The 23343-nt window shown below is 45.5% G+C and overlaps 3 protein-coding genes across 6 annotated transcripts; 1 reads left to right on the forward strand and 2 right to left on the reverse strand.

Annotated features, from left to right (window-relative positions):
- Window positions 1-1746: 1746 nt before the first annotated feature.
- On the reverse strand, window positions 1747-6138 carry BCL2L15 (BCL2 like 15). The gene is made up of 4 exons (XM_013943568.2): window positions 5872-6138; window positions 3563-3702; window positions 2529-2744; window positions 1747-1942 (listed from the first exon to the last, which is right to left on the reverse strand). The coding sequence occupies exons 1-4, from the start codon at window positions 5975-5977 to the stop codon at window positions 1925-1927; spliced, it is 480 nt and encodes a 159-aa protein (XP_013799022.1). The 5' UTR covers window positions 5978-6138; the 3' UTR covers window positions 1747-1924.
- Window positions 6139-6757: 619 nt separating this feature from the next.
- On the reverse strand, window positions 6758-15447 carry AP4B1 (adaptor related protein complex 4 subunit beta 1). Of its 4 annotated transcripts, XM_067310825.1 has the most exons (10): window positions 15316-15447; window positions 14831-15055; window positions 14429-14559; window positions 13755-13902; window positions 12580-13076; window positions 11766-11849; window positions 10676-10779; window positions 10276-10483; window positions 9672-9956; window positions 6758-9404 (listed from the first exon to the last, which is right to left on the reverse strand). In XM_067310825.1, exons 1-10 carry the CDS (start codon window positions 15426-15428, stop codon window positions 8977-8979), a joined length of 2223 nt encoding a protein of 740 aa, XP_067166926.1. In that variant the 5' UTR covers window positions 15429-15447; the 3' UTR covers window positions 6758-8976. The 4 variants fall into 4 exon arrangements, with proteins under 4 accessions (XP_067166926.1, XP_067166928.1, XP_067166927.1 ...); XM_067310827.1 differs by lacking the exon at window positions 14831-15055; XM_067310826.1 differs by lacking the exon at window positions 11766-11849.
- Window positions 15448-15729: 282 nt separating this feature from the next.
- Window positions 15730-21400, forward strand: DCLRE1B (DNA cross-link repair 1B). Its single transcript, XM_067310829.1, has 4 exons — window positions 15730-15960; window positions 16032-16185; window positions 16250-16429; window positions 16763-21400. The coding sequence occupies exons 1-4, from the start codon at window positions 15772-15774 to the stop codon at window positions 17677-17679; spliced, it is 1440 nt and encodes a 479-aa protein (XP_067166930.1). The 5' UTR covers window positions 15730-15771; the 3' UTR covers window positions 17680-21400.
- Window positions 21401-23343: the final 1943 nt, after the last annotated feature.

Below are 23343 nucleotides of genomic sequence, written 5' to 3' on the forward strand. Positions count from 1 at the left end.
CCACTGCTCACTTGTTACCTGGCACTAGACACCACTGGGACGTGCTAGCTGCATTCCCCTCTTTTCACCTGGACTCAGATGATAAGTGGCAGGTAAGGAACTGGGAAGCCTCATGCATCAATCCAGATTGAAAACTTATTTCAGTGCCCTCATCACTTAATTCTGGCAAGTTTGATAAAAAACATGCCATATGACAGTTCAGAGTCCAGTCCTGTGATTCATGTCTCTTGCTCAGGAAGAATGGACAATCAGATCAGATACCTACTGATTAGATCATATACTTCTCTACCTGTTGAGGAAAAAGATACAGAAACAGGCAACAGGGTAAGAGCAAGGTACCCTTTTAAAAGAGTAAAAGGGGCTAGACCAGAGAAGTGGGAGTACTGAGTTCTGTGCACACAACCACAGCTACAGCAGGGGTCCTTCGGTGCTGGCAATACTAATCTGAAAGGCACTAGCTGGACAGAAATGCAATGTTACTTCAGCAACAGAAAATACAGGCTCATATCAGCAGAAACTTCTAAATTATGAGACTGTGGAAGATTCTCCTGGAAAGCATGACCAAACAAAAAAAGAAAGTGTGCCCTCATTTTTTGAGTACTATTTCCAGCCATCATCAGCAACATGGCACTGCCTTTGCCACAGTGAAGAAGGACGAATACATCTGGCAGCTGCTGTCAGTGGAACATCTGAACACACCCAATTCACTGGGTCACAGGAGGCTGCACTGCACTGTGAAATAGTCAGAAGGGAAGGTTTCAAACTCAGAATATCCTGTGACTAGAAGAGTCCCTAAAACAATATGCAAAATCCACAGTTCCCCTTCACATTTGTAACTTTGTCTGTTTTCCACATTAACTGTAACATATTATTAAAGAACTCTCTAGACAGATGTCGAGCACATGAATCCAGCCTGCACATTTTATTCCTCTGAATGGCACAACAGTTTCCGAACAAAGAAGTAATACCCATTAGCATACTTCAGGTCAACTCTTCCAGCCAGAACTCCCCTCTTCTAGTAGTTTGTGCTAGAAGACAGGGTCAAAATCTTTTGACTCAGAAGACTTTAAAAAACAAATGAATTATGCCAGCCTAATTCACTTCACATGTACTCTCAGTAACACTGACAGGCACTCAAAAACAGCCCACAGGGCAAAGCATAGATGATTTTGAAATGGGAAATAGATGCAGAGAGCAAAGTCCCAAAACATCATGCATTCTTCCTACTTGCAAAGTGGGGTCACAAACTAAAAACAACAACCTGCAAAAAAAAAAAAAAAAAAGTACAGGAATCACTACCTTAATCTTTCCAATATCTCATATTGTGCACAAACAAAGACTTCAGCTGTTCCAAGTTTAGTTAAAATCGAAAAGAGAAACAGAGTCATTGGATGTATTTCCCTGTCTATGGTTTCTCACAAATCCGGTACAGAATAGCTTGCCTTTCGACAAGGTTTTTGTGCCAAGTGCTAAGAGGCAAAGAACTACTAATCATTGAAATAGACATCACTGTTAGTATAAATTAAACGCAAATTTTAATTTTGTAAAAACTAGTCTTTGAACCACCTCAGAGGAACAGAGACATGTTTAGAATATCCAATGAAAATGTGCTTTAAAACAAATATTCACCTGACGAGTCTGAAAATCAGCACTGCAGCACTAAGCCTTTAACCTAGAAACCTTGAAGAAGATTTAAAAACTCACTTCCATGGCCAAGTTTAAGAAAAATGCAAGAAGTAAAACAAATTAAAACAAACTGACTTTTTATTTTTTGTTTGTAGTGATACAGAAAGAATCTCCTTTACACATTGCTTTTTTGTACAGTTGTACTTGTGATCTTCTGAAGAAATATAAAAGCAATTGTCCTAATTAAATCTGGAAAACCCAGCTTCACCTTTTGGAAAGTAGCATAGCCCTTTCCCTTTCAATTGTCGAAGTTCTCCTGAAAAAAAAAACAAAAAAAGCATGTGTATTTATTTTAGAGAAAGATTTCAAGGTAGGTTTAAAGGAACTGGGAAGAAGAAAAAGATGCAGGATGGAAAGAAAAGCTTTCTACATTCCTCTACATCCCCTTCCCAGACTTATATCAGCTTTCCACTCATAAAATGTACTAAGTGATACAGCTGTAAATTTACAGTGGCACAACTGTAAAGCTATGTGAGCAGGAAAGTGTTTTTTGTATGACTGATCCTTAACTATTTTGATTCTCATCTAACGTAGCAAGCTTAACTCCCAAGATACTGAGGTAAGGAATTAAATCCTGACATCATGAAGTAGATGGGAAGTTTGATGTTGACTTAAGACTTATTAAGACATTAAGACCAATGCATTTAGCAAAGCTGTATTTCCGCAACTGTAAGCAGACTTAGCTGATATGCAGGGGGAGAAGGAAGGACGCTCTGGGCGGTTGGGTATCAGTGGCTAGCCAAGCAAGGCACAAGGCAGAATGGCACTTTGGAAGGTTAAGAGAAGCAAAGAAACAGAGCCATAAATCCCAGGGCAAACATCACAGCAAACTGCATGCTCACCCATCCTCCACAGGACTCTATGTAGCTTTTCACTTGGGGATTTCCATTAATCAGTTCTACAAGTTGAATCTGACGGACCATAGCTGGGATTTTCTTCGCAATATACATTGTCAATTTCACAGAAGCAGCGAGAAAAGCTCTCTCATAGCAAAGCTCAGGAAGCTGGTTACTCCAGCTCCTGCTGAGAGAAACCACTGCAGCCCCAAACTTCTCTATCTGCAAACACCAAAAGGATGGTTTGAGCTTTTTCTTTTTAATTGATCACATGGTATGTAAGTCTTGGCTCAAAATCCTACAAATTCCTGGGTTTTCTTGTTTTACCCATGACTAAAGCAGGTGATCCCCTGAAGGTTCCTGATGATATCCCTACAATGTAGAACATTCAAGGCAGGGCTGTCCTGTACTGCTGCCTTTGTTACTGTGGCTTGTACAAACTACGGCAACAAGCAAGCATGGTTGAGGGACCAAGGACAGCTGATAGTCTAACCAGAACTGCAAAGAACCTTAACTTAGAATTACATGCAGCACTTGCACAAAAACTGCACTGGCATGAGAGCTCTGACTGCGGAGCAGGCTCTAGCTAGATTGCCTGGAGCAGACTGGAGCATCTGGTCCCCTCTCCTCAGCACAGTCTTCCTTCATTTCTCTTGCACACACAAGTTCCCCCCAGCTCCAAACTACAGATTATCTCCTGCAATGACAGATCAGCTCAGGAAGTTCCAGGACTTCTCAGATTATAAAAAGCAGCTCCTTTGGAAGGGGACAAGGAGAAAAGTTATGAGGAATCACATACTTGTGTAAGCAGATTCTACAGGGCTTTGTTTAGATTCTGTTCTGGTGACTCATGCACTGCCCCTTACACAGAAAGAAAAGCAGGCTTCTGGCTATCGCATCCCTTTCCCTCAAACATCTCTGACTCCTACAGCATAAGTTGTGCTCTTCCCTAGGCTTTTGCTATTCTCCAACAAAATGAGACCACAAGGTTGGTCTACAAAGAGCAGGTCCAGGGCTAGGCAGAAAAAGATACGCTTTACCTTTCCCTTGAGTACTTCAGCAACAACCTGCGAGGAATTTCCAAAATCTAGGTTGCACTCATCCCCTATGCGTCGCAGACGACTGGCGATAACAACTGGGTCAAAATTACTTGGAGTTTCTTCTGCAGACTGTTCAGATTCTAAAACAATGAAGAGAGATAACAGGATAAGGGATTATGGCATAACGCATTAAAAGGCAGAGGAAGAGAGAGAATACAATCTTGCAACCAAGCTTTTTTAACTGTACTATGTTCAGAAAGCTGTGTTAGAAGAGCGCCAAGGTAGTCGGTCTCTCAAGCACCCAGGAAATTAATGCAGGAGAAACCTGTGGTGAGACACATTAAGATATGTAAAACCAAAGTTCTTAGGAAATATTATACAGTTAGACATTTACAGCGACCAAATTAAGGTACCACAGCAAGTCAGTACCATGGCCAGGCTTTGTCCAGGTCTCTTCCCCTCATTGCAGTTGCTTCATGCCCAAGTTTCTGTTCATAGCCACTCATATTTCTCCCAGGAAATCCCTAGGGACTCTCTTCTTATCCCTCCATGTTTCAGGCAGCTTTTTCCTTCCATGCTTCCAAAAGCAAGCAAGGGAAGTACGAAGACTTAGAAGACATCTCATCTCTCTCTTTCTTTTGGTTCCAGTGACAAAACAGCATCAATCAGCTGGCAAAGTCCTGCTTACATTCCCCCAGCATTTCTAGGTTGCAGATCATTGAGTGCTGACAATCTTCAGAGAATTTAGATGTCAAACTGAAGATCTCCACTGAACAAGTGTAAATTGCAATGTTTCAAAGTCTCATACAGTGATCCAAATTTGGGAAGGTTTTCACAGAGGAACAAAAGGCATCCTTTACAAATTTCAAGTATATAATCATTAGAACTTACCACCTAAACTACTTAAAGGTTTTTTTGTTTGTTTTTTTGCCTCAGTTAAAGAAAGCATCTTCCCTTAAAGTATCCTGAGAAAAAAACAGAGTAATTTTTAATTTCTCTGAGTATTACCAAGACAAGGTTTGGCCAGAAGCAGATACCCAGAACTGAAAATTTCAGCAGTAATATTTCCAAGTTTGACAAAATTATAAGGAACTGAAAACAGGATCTTTTAACAAAAAGCAGTGGACAACTTTATCTTTAGACATCACTTCCTGATCCAACCCCCTCCTTTGCCCCCCTACCCTTTGCATGTCCGGCTGACATGCCAGTACTTCAGCATGCACAGCCCTTTGCAGAACTCTCTGCTAAGCCTCACTCAACACCAGGGATTCTGGAAAGATTCACCTGAGCTGCAGGCACTCCACACAGTGGAACTTTCACATGCAAACAGGCAGTTTTCACAGTGGTCAAGACAGTGAAAGCAGATGTACGCACATCTAATCCATAAGACAGAAACAAGCAATAGGCTGACTGGTGACTTTTCTTTAGGAAAAAACACAAACGTGCTTCCATAAAGCTTTTGAGAAATCAACTTTGCTCAACGTTCGGTATCAGCAAGTTTCCAGTGTCTCTGAGACATTTTAGCTAGTTTGCTCTTCATCTGTGTTGCCAAGAAAATAATGGGAAAAGCAACATGAAAACAGGAGAAATTCTGAATTTCTTGCAGTATTATTCAGCAAAAAAGAGAATAGCCCAAATCATATAGGGAATTTGGTGAAGCAGAGACCATAGTCTGCCTTACATTTTAAAGCAACTGTTTTTATCCAATAAATATGAAGGTATCAGCTTTCTTTTTGGTAATAATCAGAACTAGTTAAAAATTCCACCATCCCTTTTAAAACAATCTACTTCCCTGCTTTTCAAAACCCATAACAGACAGACTTGTGTTTGCGTATCTCTAAACCATTTTTCCACCATGAGAAGGCAGCCTTCCAGCACCCCAGCTCTCAGAAGCACAACGTTAGGACTTTGGTTCATAACACCTTACTCAGTACGCGTAGACATATGCAAGGTACAGCACCAGACAGTACCTTTCCTATTAGCCTTGCCGGGTAACAGATGCACTTACAATCACAAGATGTGGAAAACACAATATGCTATCCTCCATACCCTCCCCATTTCCTCGACCCCCCTCCCACCAAAGCAGACTGCAGCTCTGGTCTTTCCAGGATTCAAACAACTTTTAAGTTGCTCTCTTTTCCCCCAAAACAGAGATAATTCATAAGTCATCACAAGTCTGCATTTTAACAAACACAACAATCCCAAGTTACAACCCCCCTTCCTTTAAATTTTCAGTCAGAACACTTCTCTATAGTCTTCAGCAAACACAGAAACTTTTCTCTCATTTCCTACCAAACTACAGGCCTCACCTCCTGAATCTTTCTCCAGACTTCGGTAAGCACTTTCCTCTTCATTTAGGAGATCAGAGAATAAGGCTTTTACAATGAATTCTGTCTGTTTCTCAAAAGTGCTCATTGCAGTACGTCTCTCAAACTAGCCGATGTACAAAGGGAGTCAGGAATACCCCTGCAGCCGCTTTTCTTTCCAGGTGAGCTACACCTCAGAATTTTAGTTTCCTTTTCCCACCTGACCTGCAGAGGTTCTTCCTTCTGGGAAGAATATATCAGCAAGACTCCTCCCCAGGACGGTACAATGTTCAGATATATGCTCTCTTACCGTCATCATCAAGCAATGGGTGTGGTTAGTTTCATAACAAGCTGTACAGCTCAACTGAAATAAAGGTTTAGAAGAAGTCAAAGACTGCTGGCATGATCATTCACCAAGAAACATATCCTGGATAAAAGGCTAAAAAATCAGAGTCCCATCCTAGACAAGGGTTAGAATCAGTCTAGCTACAACTGAGTAAATGAAGAATTGCTAACAAGCTAACGAGTATTTTTTTGCTGAAAACTGTATAATGCAAATGTTCCAGTATACCTCTCCATAAGCACAGGAATCCAACATGTGCCTAAGGGCACTAGAAACTGTTCATAGGAGCCCTGCTACAGTGAAATACATTTGAATCCACCTGTAGTTAGCATGCTTGTCGTTGTAATTTAACATATGAGACTGAAATAAATTATTGCACAATTGCCCTTCAAAACTATGCTTCAGGGGGAGTTGAGAGAGAAACCCTGTGCAAAACAAAGGAAGGAGCTGGACTGCAATTCTCAGGGTCCACAACAGAGATCAGATAATTCCAACCTAGCAGACATCAGAGTCAAGAGTTAATGAACAAATCCTCCACAAAGCAGCTGAGACTGATTAACATTTTTATAAGGAAAACCAGAAATAAAATCTAAAATTCGATGCAACTGTAGTATTCTGATGAAGTGCCCGGAAAGCATACAATAGCTTAAAGATGCAATACAGAGTCATTAAAACATGCAAAAAATATAAGAAATTTTACAGAATGGGGTTAATGAAGTCAGCTCCTTACACTGTACCATAAAGCCATTATAGTAACCGATGTACTTTAATCTTAAACCAGGAAGCAGTCTTTAGGGTTTTGCCATTGGGTAAACAGTTAATGGACTTCTTATCTGCAGAGCGGATTAGGAGTAACGTTTCCTGTTTCTCTCTAGGCCCTGACCAAAAGCTACTGAAGTGACAAGAGCAATGATTCCACCATCAGAGAGGATTTTCATGGCTGTAGAAAGGAAGTTTTCATGACATTACAAAGTCCAACTCTCTGTTACTTTCAATGGAGCAGATGGAGTGCTGTCCTTGTGATACAAGTCCCAAGGTTCGCAAAAGTATAATTTTTAATTCCTCCCAATATGAGGAACCCAGGCACCTGAATAGATTAAGGAATCCATAGCTGAAAAATGTCCTGTCCCTCCCTCCCAGGTAGTACTTTCCAATTATTCTTTTATTTGAATAAAAGAAACATGTGACCATAAGTAATAACATTCTTGGCACAATTACAGTAGCTAATTAAAATGATCCAGCTACAATGATACTTTATTCACAAAGAACACCTCCAGAAGCTTGCCAAACAGAAAACAAACAAAAGAAAATGAGAAAGGATTCCGGGAAAGAGGAAGTGAGGCCCTGAGATAGCGAGGGATAATTTATTTTGCTTTGCTTAAATTATATGAAATATATATATAAAGAATACAGAAAAAAACTCATCCATCAAGAAACTGTGGAGAAGAGATTTAGGCACCAAGAGCAAACAAGGAAAAATCCAGAAAAGAAAAACAAATAGAAATAAAATTGAGAAATACAGAAATGAAAATACAGTCCAGCAAGTCCATACAAGGCTGTCAAATACAGTCCATACAAGACTGTGATCAGTACTCAAAACTGACAGCTGCCCAACATGAACTAACGGGAACAAGTAACAAATACAGGACAAAATAATAGTGAGATACAAACAATCCTGCAAGTGACAGCAACAAGAGCTGGAAAAATTAAGTCACATAGTACTGGATCAATCTCATGTACTGTATCACAAGGACAGAAGGACAGTACTGCACAGAAATAAGTACTGCACAGACAACAAACCTTTACATATCCATTCTAGTCACAAAGTAACAAATTGTAAAATTTGGTTTAAGCAAAAAGTTAGTATTCCATACAAACTAATTATCCAAACAGCAATTCTTCAATTACTGGTGCAAGTACTGAGGACTCGCATCACACTGATGTGGTCAAAGGGACACAGGTTACAAAACTCAAGCCATATTAACTCACACAAACATAACATTAAATATAACTTGCTCATTCCTGCGTTTTCCTACAGTAGCCTTTGCCACAGAAGGGCTGAGGTGGGACTTTTCATAGAGGGTGATTCATCCTTGCAGTAATAATTGCAACTGGAAAATACAGTTCTTCCTCTTGAAACACACTGGTTCTAGTAAACATGATGTACCCTATCCATCCATATTCTAGCAAAGCAGAGCTCATTTCACTTGAATCTATCTATCAGACAGAAAACTAAATCACATGAAAAGGAAGTCAAGAACTAAATAATTCTTTCTTCACTGCACTGTGCCTCTTAATATGGGATAAGCAGCACAGTCCTGGGAACTGTTTTTGACAGTTTTTCAGAAATCTTATGAGAAAACCTCTCCAAAACACTGCCCTGACTTTTGTTCATTTCTGATTCCATCAGTCAGGCTCACAGTTCACATTAGTGCCTTGTGACAAGCACTGGAGATGCCACCACTTTTATGACTCATGCTAGAAGTAGTAGGCTAACAAATGCATTATCTTGTCCTTTCACCAGCCCAGAGGAATATCATTCAACCTGCCTCACTCACCAGTTACAGTAATGCAGTATCTACCAGCTCTAGCTACCCTCACACATATGGTTTCTAGGTATAACTCTGTTCCCACTGGCTAGGGGGTAAGGGCTACTAAGGCTCTTACAGTTTAAAAGTACAAAACCAGCAACAGTTTATGGCAAATGAAGCCACAGAAACTTTTCCCGTACCCTGAGTAAGCATCCTACTGGGAGCAGAGATCAATCAGGATCTCAGCCCAAAAACTGTCTCCATTACACTCCCTAAAATGGAAATAAAGGTTTTTAGTGCCTCAGGCTTTGCCTCACTCTGCTTCACTGAAACCTGCATCTCTGAATCCTCTGTCTCAAGCAATAGCTCTGTTAGGAAGAGGCAACCAGTGTCATCCTGAGCACTGAGATAAGCTTTCCATGGCTGGACACCAGCTTTGCTCATAGCAATAGTCTGGATGTGGACAACATGAAGAGCAGTCTGTATGGTATCCGAGTGGGCCGTTCCATGCCAGGGCAGAGAGTGCTTGCAGCTAATGTCCAGATTCAGCCAGGTCTTCTCAAACTGTTCTGCAGTCAGATACATGTCAGGAATTAAGGTCAGGCTGCCTGTATCAGGATGAACCTGGAGGACTTCTTTATTCCCTTCAGAAATTAGTGGCTCTGAAATGAAATCAGAAACATGAGATACAGCATATCTGATGCTGCTCCCAATTTCACAAAGAACATTTGATGGGGCCATCAGATGAAGAAGTCTAGAATCAAGGCACCTTCAGCAGCATCTCCCTAATGAGATGATCAGCCAGGCATTGCACAAGACAGAACACTAAAACAACATTCTCAAAGCACTGTGACCTTTTTCCAAAGAGAACGTGAGAATGTCTACTAACAAGGGGAGAATGGATCCCAGATGAAGACAAGGCTGCTTACCTGTCCTTCTGCCCTTGGGGTCAGTACAAGGAGAACAAGCATAACAGGATTCCACTGGCTGGTGAGCAGTGACAAGAGCCCAGCATGCTCTGCCATAAACAGATGCGAGGGTATTAAACTCTGAAGCCCACGTATTCACAGGTCGTTCAGCTGGGTCTTCCAGGAGCCCCAGAGAGGGGTCAGACTTGGGGCTACACAGGATCCGTTTCACTTCCTCCACACCAGATTGTAAGAGGCGGTAGTAGAACAATCCACGGTCACGTACTGCCATATCTGTCTCCTCCTCTGGAAATTAGAGGGACATAATTTTTGCAGAATTCCATCATCCAGATTCCCCCTAAGTAATAACCTTTAATTATTAAAAATAGATAAGATTCCCAGGGATACAATTTAAGCCTGTTACATTCAACAACCAGACAGCTGGGGACCAAGTGGCAGCCTAAGGCATAAAGCCACCTTACCTTGCTGTCTGGGATGGCCTCCTCTCAGATACAGGCAGTGTCCAACACATGGCATCAATGCACAGGGCACATAGCCAAACCAGGTCCTCAAAAGCCTGTACTATCACTGCAGAGAAACAGAACGCTCAGCACAGTGAACCCACCTATGCAATAATAGAGTAGTCGCCCTAGCACGTCCTGACACTCAGCAGGACGAGACAGGAAAAGCCGCACTAATGCTGTCAGAAGCTCCATCTTCACTGCTGGAAACATCCCTGATTTCACATTCTCCACAAAGTCCTCTAAAACATAGGGGGCATTTTGTACTTTTTCACCATGTGCCCCCAAGAGCCAGATCAATGCTTGCTTGCCCTGAAGGAACCAAAGAACAAATAGTAAATTGGCTCTGTTTATCAGAAAGAAAGTGTTAATATGAAATAAACTGACGCAAGAAAACAAGTCTTCTGAGGATTTCTTCCTCATGCCAATCATGAGCCAAAGGAAAGCCAGTCAAATTCCACCCACCCTCAGAGCTATTAACTTAAGGGCATAAAGCCACCTTACCTCGCTGTCCTGGATGGTCTCCTCACAGCTAGGCAGTGCCCGACACACTGCATCTGTGCACTGGGGACATAGCCAAACCAGGTCCCGAAAAGTCTGCACTACCGCTGCAAAGAAACAGAATGCTCAGCATTCCCTAAGAACTCTAAAACCACTAGGCAAAGAAAAAAAAAAAAAGATTTTACAAACTCTTAGCTAGGGAAGTCACTGCATTGCTAATGATTATGATTTGAGACATTCTTCTTCAAAGTCCTGTGACACCAAGTTCGTCAGAGCAAAGCTGCACAAAGTCTAAAATAAACACTGAAACTTCTGATTGTTCTTCTGGCTGCTGGGAAGTAACCTCTCTTCTGGACAGTCCCCTGCCTTTAAAAGGATACTGACTCATGATGTCTCAGACACTCAATGTTAGAATGACAAATTAAAAGTAAAGCAATTCAAAATGAGTCTCATCAACTTTAGGTCAAAATTTTACAGACTCTGCTGCCCATTTACAGAAACACCAGCAGCTATTAAGACTTAATTCAAGGCTTGCAAGTATGTGACTTTGAAAACTCAGAGCAAGAGCATTCACATCAATCAAGATATTCACATGATCAAGTTGGTTAATAGTTCAGACCTGAGGGCAGCAGAAGAAAAAGAGAGACATCTGGGTACAGCTGAATCAAACTCTTATATGAGGAACAGAAATCACAAAGATTTAAAGGATGTAAGCTAAGAATCCCAGTTAGAAAGAACTCAAAATCAGAACTATTAATCATCCTGACCTTTATAAACAGTCACTAGAATGTCTCTGCTTAGTCCCTCACTTCCTGATTCAACAGATGGTAGCCAGAAAGGAGCTTCCACATCAGACCATGAATGCAGCCATGACAATCACCCCCTTAACTACAAAGAAGGCTCCTACGGAAGGAAAAATTATGATGCCAGTCACACTACATATACTGCCAGTCCACTAGGGAAACTTTTGCCTGAAAATGCCAGTTAAATTAAAAGCCAAGTGCCTTTTAGAGCCTCAAGTTCTGGGACCACAAACCCCAACAACGCAATTTCCTGAAAGCACAAACCAGGCAAACAACCTGTAGATGATTACCTGAAGTTATATGCTCCTGCTGAAGCCCCAAAAGCTCTGTCAGAATTCCCACACACTGTTCTGTATATGTCCTAGCAATATTGCCTGCAGAGACATCAAAGGACATAAAAGGCAACCTTTTATCAGAGTGAAATAAAAACCGTGAGCCCAACTGTTCATCACAAACTCATTTTAAAGAAACAGTCATTCTACCCTGAAAAGGCAGTCAAACGACCTAGCTCCCCACACAAGGGACATGTTCCTTTTTCTGCAGCCATATGCCACGAGAAGTCTGAACTTTTCTTAAACATAACACATAGGAGAAAGCCAGGGAAACTAAAATGCTTTCTCCTTAGGAATACTAACCACATCTCTTTTAAAGTTTATAAATAAAAAAACTAGAATGCCCCAAATAGCCTTAACTCTGCCCCCATCACAACTCAAAGAACAAGCAAATATTAAAACAGTTTGTCCACTGAATACACAGTCTCATTAAGGCTCAACACTGTAAGATCCATTAGCAACATAGTAGAAATGATCTAATTCAATCTCCCCATGGGTTTATTTCTCTAGAGTATCTCATCAGAGCACAGATGTTTGAAAGAGATTCAAAGACATTATGTGCAACCTGAGACAGTTCAATACCGGGACTTCTGAAAGAATCAGCACAATCCTGGCTTACAAACACACACAAAACATTCCTGGGTAAGCTTGTCTACACGGGCTGTAGAGCTTCAGCACAGACCAGTTATTAAATTCCAGATTTACTTCAACAGAAGGCACACCTTAAAGATTGGAGGTTGCAGCTGCTTCTGAAGGAAGGCAGAGCTCTTACCTATGGCAAAGATCGCCCCTTGGGCAAGCTCTACTGATACATCAGTGCAATAGCCTTTCAGCTCCTCCAGCACTTGTTGCACATTTTCATCATTCACCAGCTCACACAATACCTCCATCTTCTGGCATTTGATGTAGTGGGGCTCTGAATATGAGCAGAAGAACTTTTTGTAATGGCTGCTAAAATGGCCAGGAAGGCTACCAAGGATCTGACGCACATGACACAGAGCTGTGAAGCAGAGTTCCCTGCTCTCAGAAGTGCAGGCAGACAGCAGTGGTCCTTTCACTCTCACCAAAACATCTGCCTGCACATGTGGGTACTCCTTGGCCAGTACTAGGAAAAGCTTGGTGGCTGCCATCACAACACTGGGGCTGCTGCTTTTGAGATATCCATCTAGTAAATTGAGTATGTCAAAAAGTTCCTCCTCACTACGGGGTCTGTAACGCAGAAGGAAGGCAAGTACTTCACTCTGTCCCCATTGATCTAGATCAGCCATTCTGCCAAGAAAATAAACACAAACAGTTTTCATGAGTCAAGAAGTGCATAAAGATCTGTGCTGTACAGAGCAGTCTTTGAGTTTATCATCTCAGTTCCAACCCAATGCTATGTTTTAGACATAGATACTGGAATTTTATCTCAAGAGAATTGACCAATTTACACACATAGGCATAACTCAGTATCAATCACATGCACCTCCCTCTGTGCTCTAAGTCAGAAACCTTGACATGATCCCTGGGTAGAGCAATAAAAAATAACGTCGCCTCTTTTGCCATATCATGTAGTCTTTTCTACAGAAAAGTTAATTTCTTCAAGCAATGGATAGGTTATAAATCTTACAATTGATTGGAAAAGACATACTAAAACATAGTTATCCCATAAATATATCACATGCACTGTTGGGGAAAAAATAGATAATCACATTAATACAACTCATAAATCCAAACAAACCAGCAGTTGAGTCAGTCTCCCCAGAAAAGCAGAATATCTCAGATTTCTCTTAAGACCTTAGCATAAAAGTAGTTTAGTTTCTCTTAGGATGGGCATCTCCATCTTGGGTGCCTGACTCTTCTCTTCAAGCTCTGATAGCAGCCCCAAAACAGCTGCTCTGCAGGTATATGAAATACAAGAATTAGAATTAAGCTTCCAGCACCAAACTAATCTTGAAGAAAACAAACCTGTTGAGGAGATGATGGGCGATGGGTTTGTTGATGACAACTCCTCCTTCCTTTTTCAAAATCTCTTCTAAAGCCCTCAGACAATTCACTAGTACAATAGGATCCTGGTCACGAAGCAAACTATATAACTCATTCACCAATGCACCATCTGCAAAGAAGCAGAAGCCCCTATATCAAATTCTGTTGACATGCTGCAATTTAATCATTGTCCATAAACATATACTGTAACTGGAAGATAAGGCTTGAATAGGGAGAACTGGTCAACAAACCTTCCAGTTTTATAATAACACCTGCCATTCATACAACTTTTCACTAAAAATCTGTAGATGCTAGAATGGTACCCAGTTAATCAGACACTAGAAGAAAGGGCCAGATATTCCAGGGGCCAGTGTAAAGGCACATATGAAAGGGATACTAATGTGGAAACTCGCAGTGCCTAACATCTCACTAATGATTTGACAAACATCAGCGGCTTACTTCTCTTTCTCTCTTTCCCTCTCTGTTTTGCACCCACAACAACCAAGAGACAGCTCAGCGAACCCAAGACAGACTACAAATCTTAACATGTTTTCATGAGCAATAAATACCTAACTCTCAAGTGTTATCATCTTCTCCCCAGTGTGCACTCTGTGACAAAATACAAGCCTGAGCACTCTAGTGCAAAGCCAGCTTACCCACTTCAGAGTCCCCTTGGAGTTTCTGCATCTTTGCACAGCCAAGAACAGCTACTCTCCTCACATAGGAAGCTTTGTCTCGCAAGCCATTTAGGATAGGCTGCTGGATGTATTCCTGTATACCAGGCATCCTACAAAGAAGCACACGGGCATCATCCCGAATCCCTCAGGCATTCTGAGGTGCCAACCCCTCCACCCAAATATTATCTAAATCCAAGCATTGCTCCTCGATCTTACGGGGGAAGGCCCCTACAGGCGACTACCAACCCTCCCACCTGCACAGAGGCAGTGACACCTTTGCACAGGGAGTGGGAGGCAGCAGCTCTCCCTAGCTCCCCCCGCCCGGCGGGCTCCCCGCAGGACCGGGTGGGCTCCCTGCAGCGCCTGCCGGCTGGGCCCCACCTGAGGCTGCACATGCTGCGCAGGGCGAGCCCCCGGACCATGGGGTTGGGGTCGGAGCAGTCCTTGCAGAGCGTGTTGATGGCGAGCAGGGCAAGGTGGGGCTGCCGCGGCGCGTAGGTGCACATGTACAGGTACACCAGCTTCTTCTGCACCACGTCGGCTGCCGCGCTGGCCTTCACCATCTCCGTGAAGAGCCCCGACACGTCCGCGCCCTGAGTCATGTGTCTGCGGGGAAGACAGCGCTTGGCATGGCACGGCACGACGCTGCCCACCATGTCACGGCACGGCACAGTGGGCCATGTCGCGGTGCGGCGCGGCCCGCCACGTCACGGCACAACACAGCATGGCCCGCCATGTCGCGGCGCGGCCCGCCATGTCGCGGCGCGACACAGCCCGCCACGGCCTGGCCTGGCCTGGCCCGCCGCCGCTCTGCCCGGCCCGGCGCGGCCCCTGGCCCGCCGCCCTGCCGCCCCGCCCCGCCGTACCGGATGACGCGCAGGACCACGCCGCGGTACCGCAGCCGGTCCGCCTGCACGTGCGGGTTGGCCAGGGCCCGCCGGAGGTCCCGCAGCGCCTCCTCGCCGCCCAGGTACGGCATGGCCAGGCCAGGCCGGGCCGGGCCGGGCCGGGCCGGGCCGTGACGGGCCGCGCGGCAGGGCGGAGCCAGCCGCGGCCTCGCGCCGCCCCGGAGCGGCGAGGCGCCGGGCCCCCCCCCCCCCGCTGCCCGGCGCCGGCTGAGTGCGCATGCGCCGCGGCCTCGGCCCTGACGCGGCCCCTGACACGCCGGCTGCGCCTGCGCCGCGCCGCCCGCCAAATTGGGCGGGAAGCGGCTGCGCGGGAGCCGCTCGCTGCCTGCGCGCGCCGGGCCCCCTGCTGGCGGGGTGGTGCGGCGGGTGCGCGCCGGCGCCGGCGCCGCGACCGGCACCGCCACCGCCACCGCCATGAACGGGACGGTGATCCCCGGCACACCGATCGCCGTGGACTTCTGGAGCGTGCGGCGCGCGGGCGGCGCCCGGCTCTTCTTCCTGTCGCACATGCACTCGGACCACACGGTGGGGCTGTCCAGCACCTGGAGCCGCCCCGTGTACTGCTCGCCGCTCACCGCCCGCCTCCTGCGCCGCCGCCTCCAGGTAGGTGCCGCGGGCGCCGGGCGGGCCCCGCCGCTCCCGCTCGCCCGCCCTCACCGCCCGGCCCTCTGCAGGTGCCGGCGCGCTGGATCCGGCCGCTGGAGGTGGGGCAGAGCCACGTGCTGGGCGAGGGGGACCCGGTGACGGTGACGCTGCTCGACTCCAACCACTGCCCCGGCTCCGTCATGTTCCTCTTCGAGGGCGCCTTCGGCACCATCCTCTACACAGGTACGGGGCGGGCGCCGCGGCCCCGCCGCCACCGCCCGCCTGCCCTGACGCCCTCTCCTTGCAGGGGACTTCCGCTACGCCAGCGCCATGCAGCAGGAGCCGGCGCTGCGGGGCCGCCACCTCGACCGCCTCTACCTGGACAACACTCACTGCCACCCGGGGCGCAGCCTGCCCTCGCGCCGCCGCGCCGCCCGCCTGGCCGCCCGCCTCATCCGCGCCCACCCGCGCCACCACGTCGTTGTCGGTGAGGGCCACACCTCCTTGTGTCCCTGCACGCCCCACCTCGGCGTGACCTCGCACTCCCTCGCAGCTCCCCTCAGTGGGGCTGTGGTCCCCTCAGCCTGGCCTCGCACTCCCTTAGCGCCATCCCTGCAGCGTGGCCTTGTCCCCCTCTGCATGGCCCCCTTGCATGGCCTCACACTCCCTTACCTTCCTGGCAGCGTGGCCTTGTCCCCCTCCGCATGGCCCCCTTGCATGGCCTCACGCTCCCTTACCTTCCTGGCAGCTTGGCCTTGTCCCCCTTGGCGTGGCCTTGCGCTCCCCCAGCCTGTCCCTCTGCTCATGGCTTTCTTTGCAGGTGTGTACAGCCTGGGGAAGGAGACACTGCTGGTGGACCTGGCAGTGGAGTTTGGCACCTGGATTGTGGTGAGCCCCTGGCGTCTGGAGCAGATGCGGCTGCTGGAGCTGCCTGATGTGTTCACCACTGAGGAGGGGGCCGGCTGGATCCGTGCTGTGGACGTTGCTGAGATCCGCTGGGACACACTCGTCAGCTGGAACCTGCTGCACCCTACCATTGCCATCCTCCCCACTGGCAGGCCCGTGAAGGTCACTCACCCCAAAATCCACCCCATTCCCTACTCTGATCATTCATCCTTTTCAGAGCTGTGTGAGTTTGTGAAGTGGCTGAAACCCTGCTCAGTCATCCCGATTGTGAGGGGCAGCATGTGTCAACTTTACTTTGAGAAATATTTGAGTTCTGACCGGCAGGCACTTCCTGACCTCAAAATCCCAGAGCCTGTGCAAGAGTTTGTACAGCGGAAAAAGAAAGGACAGGAACCTGTGCGTCCATTGAAAAGAGCTGCCCAGCATTCTGTGCCTCGAGGAGTTGTTTTTGAATCCCCAGAGAAATACACTGACGGGTCTGAAGAGTTTAGGGATGTTAAGGTTCCTCAGCAGAACTGTGAGTCAGCTTTTTGCTCCAAAGAAGGCTGTATTTGTTGCCACACATGCAAGGAGAAAGGGGAGAAAATCAAGATGGATATCAACAGCCACAATCCCCAAAGCCAGTGTGCATCAGCTCAGCTGAATGGAGACCAGCCAGCAGTAGTAATATCAACTAGCCCTGTTAGCCAGTCACCGGCTTCTGATGAGGACATTCCATGTGGATTGGCAGAACAGTATTTACTCACTCCTTTAAATGTCCTAAAACAGAATTCCTTGGAGAAATTTGACAAGCTAGTAGAAGAATTCTTTAGGAGGGAGGAAGCATCCTGAAATTTGTGACACTTGCCAAGGCAGTTGATAGCAGTGATTCCAGCAGTCTTACTATTGCATCCCATTCTTGGAGTTTCCCATAAGGAGAATGCTTAACTATGAGACTTTTTCTTTACCTTTTATTAGCAGAGAAGGCAGCAACTTGAACTCGTTTGTATATGTTAGGATTTTTATTTATTTATTTTTTCATTTGTCTAAATCTGTCAGGGCTTCAGACTACACTCAGGCAGTGCAGTCCCACTGCAAGCATGCCCTATATTTACTTTTTGCAATGACTTATCCATCTTTTGTGGCAAAAGCTATTGCCAGATTGATTCAAATTGAGCAGCAGAGGGCGTGAGCTGTCTGCAGCTGAACTAATGGGTTTGAATGTAATGAGAGAAGCAAAAAAGGAGAATCTGAGAGCCCCAAATGTTCCTCTTTCTGTATTTTTGTAATGCCTCATTGACAATGAGCAGTTCATTCCAAGATGCATTACAAATATGTATTAAACTATGTTTAAAAAAGGTGCTTAAAGAAATCTAGAAAAGGAAGTGCCTTTAAATCTATTAATGAATCACTGTAATACCTCCAAACACAGCACTGCTTTTGCATCCTGCCAACTGCAGCTGACTGCAGCTCTGCTCTTCTGAAAACACCGCCTTAATGTTAACTATAAATGCTCTTTCAGGTCACAGGCTGGGAAAGTAGGAATTGTGGATTTCTGGGTTTTGGATCTTTCAGAATGGCTTACTATATCCTCTGCAGTCTCTTCATTGAAGTCTGCATGTTTGAATCTTTCTGCTGGACTGCAAAGTGCTTTTGGTAACTGTAAGCATTCTGATAGGGGCATTGCTTTCCCATGGGCTGCCTTGAAAAGTACTTTCCAGCCAATGGCAAATGGGATAGGAGCTAATGAAACATCTACGTACTGGTGTAAAGTGTTAAGTCTTTGTGACATTGTTTCAAAGTGCTGGAATACTGGGGCTAAACAGCAAAACTGTCTCTTTTAGCTTGGAGGTCAGGCACTTCCCCACTGCAGGTCAACTGCAGAGAGCTGCAGCCTGGCTGTCACAATCGGGAAGTGTCAGCAATGAGACTAGCCAGTGAAAACACTGTAGTTATTCTTGCCAAACTGCACTGGCAACACATCACAAATTGGTTCCCCACAGGGTCACAACAGCAGCACTAGAGTGGAAACAGTCACTGGGCTCTTTCCTGGAGCACCAAGCCAGCTTGTTACTCAATTTTTCTAACCTGCCTGCCATTACTTTTCACACCAAATGTTTCATGTGCTCCTGGTCAGGATTAGAATCTCTCCTGCATGTAGTGTCCTGCAAGGTCTCTGCAAGGCCAGTCAGCTAGATAGATTGAATTCCCTGAATCAAGCCAGGTAAGGAAATGTTTGCTCTTTGAGTAAAGCTATGGCTCATGAAAAGCAGAGGTGCAGCAGCCACACCTGTTTAAAAACAAGGCTGTCCTGAACTGTAATCATGACAGCCAGTGTGAGTATATTTGGAAAGCTGCCTGGTAAACATGAGTCCTAGGTCCCGACCCTGTGCCTTACTGGGCACTGCAGCATTTTCACCCTAATATAAGCAGTGCCTCTTAATGGGACCACCTATTGACTCTGCTTGCTGGTTGCCAATGGGACATTGGAAGGGATGGAGCAGTGTTCTGCATTTCATCTTAGAAATAAACTTCTTCAAAAGTGGTAGCAAGGGCAGCTCCAGCCTCTTGCCATGGTCTACATGTCCCATTTCATGGAGATTTGTGTGGACTATTTGCCAGTCAAAATTAAACTGCAGAGTCCCATCATCTCAGCATGAGTGGAGGCACCTGCATCTTTGGTGATACCTGAGACTGCCAGCAGAATCATTGCCCTACACTGGCAATGTTTTGTCTCCTGCTGGCTGCCTTGGAAATGCTGGCTGTATTTTAACACTGTTGAAATTTAAGTGACTCATTTGACAGGCAGGTGAGTGAAACAGTGCCTGAACTCCCAGATTCCAAGTCCTGCTCTCGGCTTGCAGCCTCTCCGTGGTTCAGAATGAATGCTTGCATTCTGAGTCACTGCTCCATTTAGGTACGTTGCAAATGACCTCTGAGATTTGATGCATTTTGCTAATGATGTTTTGTGGCATTCAGCCTTTTCTCTTCTATTCTCATCTTCCCTAAATGAAGTAGACAACCTCCAGGTGAACCTCTGAGCAAAATGGAGTAGTAAGAGTGTTAAGGCTTTGCAGAGGCCACTGAGTTCTTCAGATCACACAAACAGAACTGGAAATTGCAAAGACTTCAGAGGCTGAGAATCTGCTCCACATGTCTGAACACCCAGTTAAAACTGCAGAAGAAATGCTGGGTTCTGCTACTGGAGCATAAAAGGTAATTCCTGCTACTTCAGAAGGAAATTATCCAAATCATGTAGAACCAGGGAAAAGTGAAACCTCTCCATAGGTTTAAAAGAAAATAAAAGCAGAAGACTCTTGACCAACAGTCAGCATGGAGATCCTTGCTTCAGCACAGCTGGTCTGTAAGGCATTTTAAAGTGCCAAACATGTTTCCTCCTTCTATTAGACGTAAATACTTCTATTGTGTACTTTCTAAAATCCTGGAAAACAAAACATAGCCTTCTAGGGAAAATTATGGCAGTGACCTATGGCAGAGCTCTAAGATTTCTGAGAATCCTTCAGTTACCTCTGGAGGTTTCTGGCAATAAATAGCTGGCCACTTACAGGCCTTGTTCTCCCTCATGCTTGCCTCCACAACTTTCCTCTGTTCCTACCGCCAGCTTAGCTCACAGGGGAGCGTTACTGCAGTCAAAGAGCTGGAGTATCACGTACACCAGGTCTGAACATGCTGCTTCCAGCTCTGCTGCATGGAGCTCTGTCAACACTGCTACCATGGGTGTGTTTTGCTCACAGCAGTGACAATGGGAAGCTGTAGCTAAGTGTTAGCTTGGTTATGGAGTATCTAGCACTATGTGCATAGAAACTGTTATCATCCCTGCAAGAAAAAAAGTGCTCCGATCAAAGCCCTTCCAAATCTAAATACGCAGCTTGAGCTGCTTATCTGTGTTCCACAGTTGGCCAAGCCCCAGTGGGATGAAGCAACTCACCCAAGGTCTCACAGAGTCTACGGACGAGCTAGGAACAGAGCTGAGTTCCCTTTGGCAAGTGCTTTAATCACAAGACTGCCTATTTAGCTTTTCAGCACTATTTTAACAAGCTGTGATCAAACACTAGCCTGTCATGAGGGTAGGGCAGGCCTATGGTGCCAGAAGCAGGAGCTGTCTGCTGAGTTCCTTCCACATAGTTGCCAAGCCAATCAGTATTCTATGAAACAGTTTATTTAGCTCTAGCTTCTCTATAACTGTGTAGAAAACCATGAAGGAGAGCCCTAGCTGTCCTGTGGAGAGAAAGAAATGGACTCTTACAAATTTAGGTCCTCACCAGGGACAGAGGTAACACATTGCTTGCTATGGAGCATGCAAGCTAGCATAATGTAGCTTTGTAGGTAACACCCTAAAGTACTCTTCTCAGTAGTGTTTAGAGCACTGCTTCCCATAGTACAAGGCTAAAACACTCATGACCTCACTTCTGTCTTCTCTGCTGCAGAGTTGTTGCCCATTTCTGTAGCACAGAGTCTTTATTGTTGCTATTTTCTAGATATGAAGATTGTGTAATAGGGAAATCCTCCTTTTCTTGTTCACCAATAAAATTTATTCAGGGAGTTTACATAATTTCCTGTGCAATGTGTTATTGTTTTACACTTATGCCAAATTAACTTAAAACCTCAGCTGTCTGGCTTTGTGCTCTTTTTGGACTATTCCAAAAAAGCAATAGAATGTGTAGGAAAGGTAGAGTCACCCTGATGTCACTTGAGGTGCATCCTCCACATGAGCTGCTGTCTGGCTGTTGTTGTTTTGTGTGCATTGGCTCTTCCTTCTGCTAGATTTGGGATATCTTTGCTGAGGTTACTACAGCGCCTGCATTTTTACCTACTGTCACATACCAGCCTCAGCACAAGTAGCCATGAGTGTGCGGCAACTTGTTTGGGACAAATCTTACTTGACAGCAAGCCTGTTGGCCCTGACTCGGAGTCTGGGACTTTCTGAGCAGGTGCCTAAGAAGATAAAGAGAATATTTTCATCTTGTGTGCATGCTCCATTTGTGTCAGGCATGCAGCATGGAGTACCATGCAGGGCTGATCCTATGCTTGTTTTCCAGGCATTACTGTCAGTAAATGGTGGGAGCATAGGGCTCGGGCCACCTGCAAAGCTGTATTCTTCATCCCACCAACAGAGAGGAGCTGCAAAATTACATGAGGGAGGAGCAGGGAGAGCCTGGAAAGGTGAGTCCCGTTCCCTTAAGGAATGAGTTCTGTAGTGAGCCCAGCGCAGAAACCATACACGCCTCCCTTAGATTTCAAGGGGCTTTGAGCCAAGCCCTTGCTGAAGTGTGTTTATGTCCTTTCCTGCTTTGGAGCTCATGGTAATCAGGAAGAAAATAAGGCTGATAGAAATGCAGCCCTTGAGTCCACCATGCAGGAGAGAGATCTTTCTTCACTGGATAGTACAGAGGGGTGAATAGTATTTTGTTAGAGGAAGAAAATGGAAAGTGTTGTTATTTCTTGAATCTTAAACACCTGCCCCCCCATCCCTTGTAGGATTTTACACAAAAGAGCACTACTGTCCCATTTGAACTTCTCTGACGGGCAGCTTGTTTTTTCGTCTGATACAGTGTTATTTACTGCCCCAAATCACCGTGGTTAGAGCTGGTTGGCACTGTCTCTTGGAAAACAGTTACACTTAAGATTCTCCAAAGTAAAAAAAAAAAAAAAAAACAGTAATACACCCCAAACTTTGCTCCTCCCTGGTAGATCTGACAATGGCCCTAAGGACAATTTAGAAAGACACTTGTGTAATAAGTTGAAGATTGTGTCTGTGCACTCCCAGATTTGAATTTTTAGCATGTGTCTGCATGAAATCTCCCACCCATGCTAGGTGTAGCACTCTGCTGACTGCGGAGGCCTTAGCTGGAGACAGCTGGAGAAGTTGTGACCATGTTAGGAGGGCAGGTATGCATGCACTTATAGAGTCCAGTCCTCGCTTCACAGGACCGGAGATTATGTCTGCAGAGGTCCTCCAGAGTGTTTTCTCTCCTGGGGACTCTGCCTTTGGCTTACATTGCTTGCAGAGGTCTCGGGAGCCAGTGAAGACCCCGTTTCAGAATGGTCAGTCGGGCAGTACTTATGTTCTTATGTTTTGATGTGTAGCAGATCTTGCTCAGTACTTCTACAGATGAACATAACCCTTTATCCTTAATTAACACAATCTGTGCTTAGTGCTAAAACTCTTTGCTTTATGGTTGAGGGCAAAGACCTGTCACAGCCTCAGGGAAGTGATGTTACTAAGTGTGCTGTGACATTCAGGGATATATAGGCATATTTTTGCCAACTCAGCATCACTGTTTGAGCCTTGGATCTCTGTGATCCATTAAAGAATGCTCCAGAGTGGCAAGACTGGGTTCCCAACAGCCCTGAAAGGCCTCAGATGATGATATACAGCAGCTTTTGCTGAAGACTAGTATGCAGTCTCCTCCTCTTTCACCTGGGTCCCTATCTGCCCTCTAACAGTCTAACTAGAACACACAGAGATTGTGAGACGGAGATCTTTCGATTTTC

The sequence above is a fragment of the Apteryx mantelli genome, chromosome 25 (assembly GCF_036417845.1).
Source record: "Apteryx mantelli isolate bAptMan1 chromosome 25, bAptMan1.hap1, whole genome shotgun sequence".
Taxonomy (NCBI): Eukaryota; Metazoa; Chordata; class Aves; order Apterygiformes; family Apterygidae; genus Apteryx; species Apteryx mantelli.

Excerpts from the sequence above, each read along its gene's own strand:
- BCL2L15 (XM_013943568.2), bottom strand. The coding sequence starts at position 5,977 with ATGAGCACTTTTGAGAAACAGACAGAATTCATTGTAAAAGCCTTATTC. Across the intron at positions 3,703-5,871 it reads TCTGGAGAAAGATTCAGGAG|AATCTGAACAGTCTGCAGAA; the intron begins GTGAGGCCTGTA and ends TCATTGTTTTAG. Across the intron at positions 2,745-3,562 it reads CTGAAGTACTCAAGGGAAAG|ATAGAGAAGTTTGGGGCTGC; the intron begins GTAAAGCGTATC and ends TGGTGTTTGCAG.
- AP4B1 (XM_067310825.1), bottom strand. The coding sequence starts at position 15,428 with ATGCCGTACCTGGGCGGCGAGGAGGCGCTGCGGGACCTCCGGCGGGCC. Across the intron at positions 13,077-13,754 it reads GCCCATCATCTCCTCAACAG|AATGGCTGATCTAGATCAAT; the intron begins GTTTGTTTTCTT and ends TTTTCTTGGCAG. Across the intron at positions 11,850-12,579 it reads AGGGGCGATCTTTGCCATAG|GCAATATTGCTAGGACATAT; the intron begins GTAAGAGCTCTG and ends ATGTCTCTGCAG.
- DCLRE1B (XM_067310829.1), top strand. The coding sequence starts at position 15,772 with ATGAACGGGACGGTGATCCCCGGCACACCGATCGCCGTGGACTTCTGG. Across the intron at positions 15,961-16,031 it reads TCCTGCGCCGCCGCCTCCAG|GTGCCGGCGCGCTGGATCCG; the intron begins GTAGGTGCCGCG and ends GGCCCTCTGCAG. Across the intron at positions 16,430-16,762 it reads GCGCCACCACGTCGTTGTCG|GTGTGTACAGCCTGGGGAAG; the intron begins GTGAGGGCCACA and ends CTTTCTTTGCAG.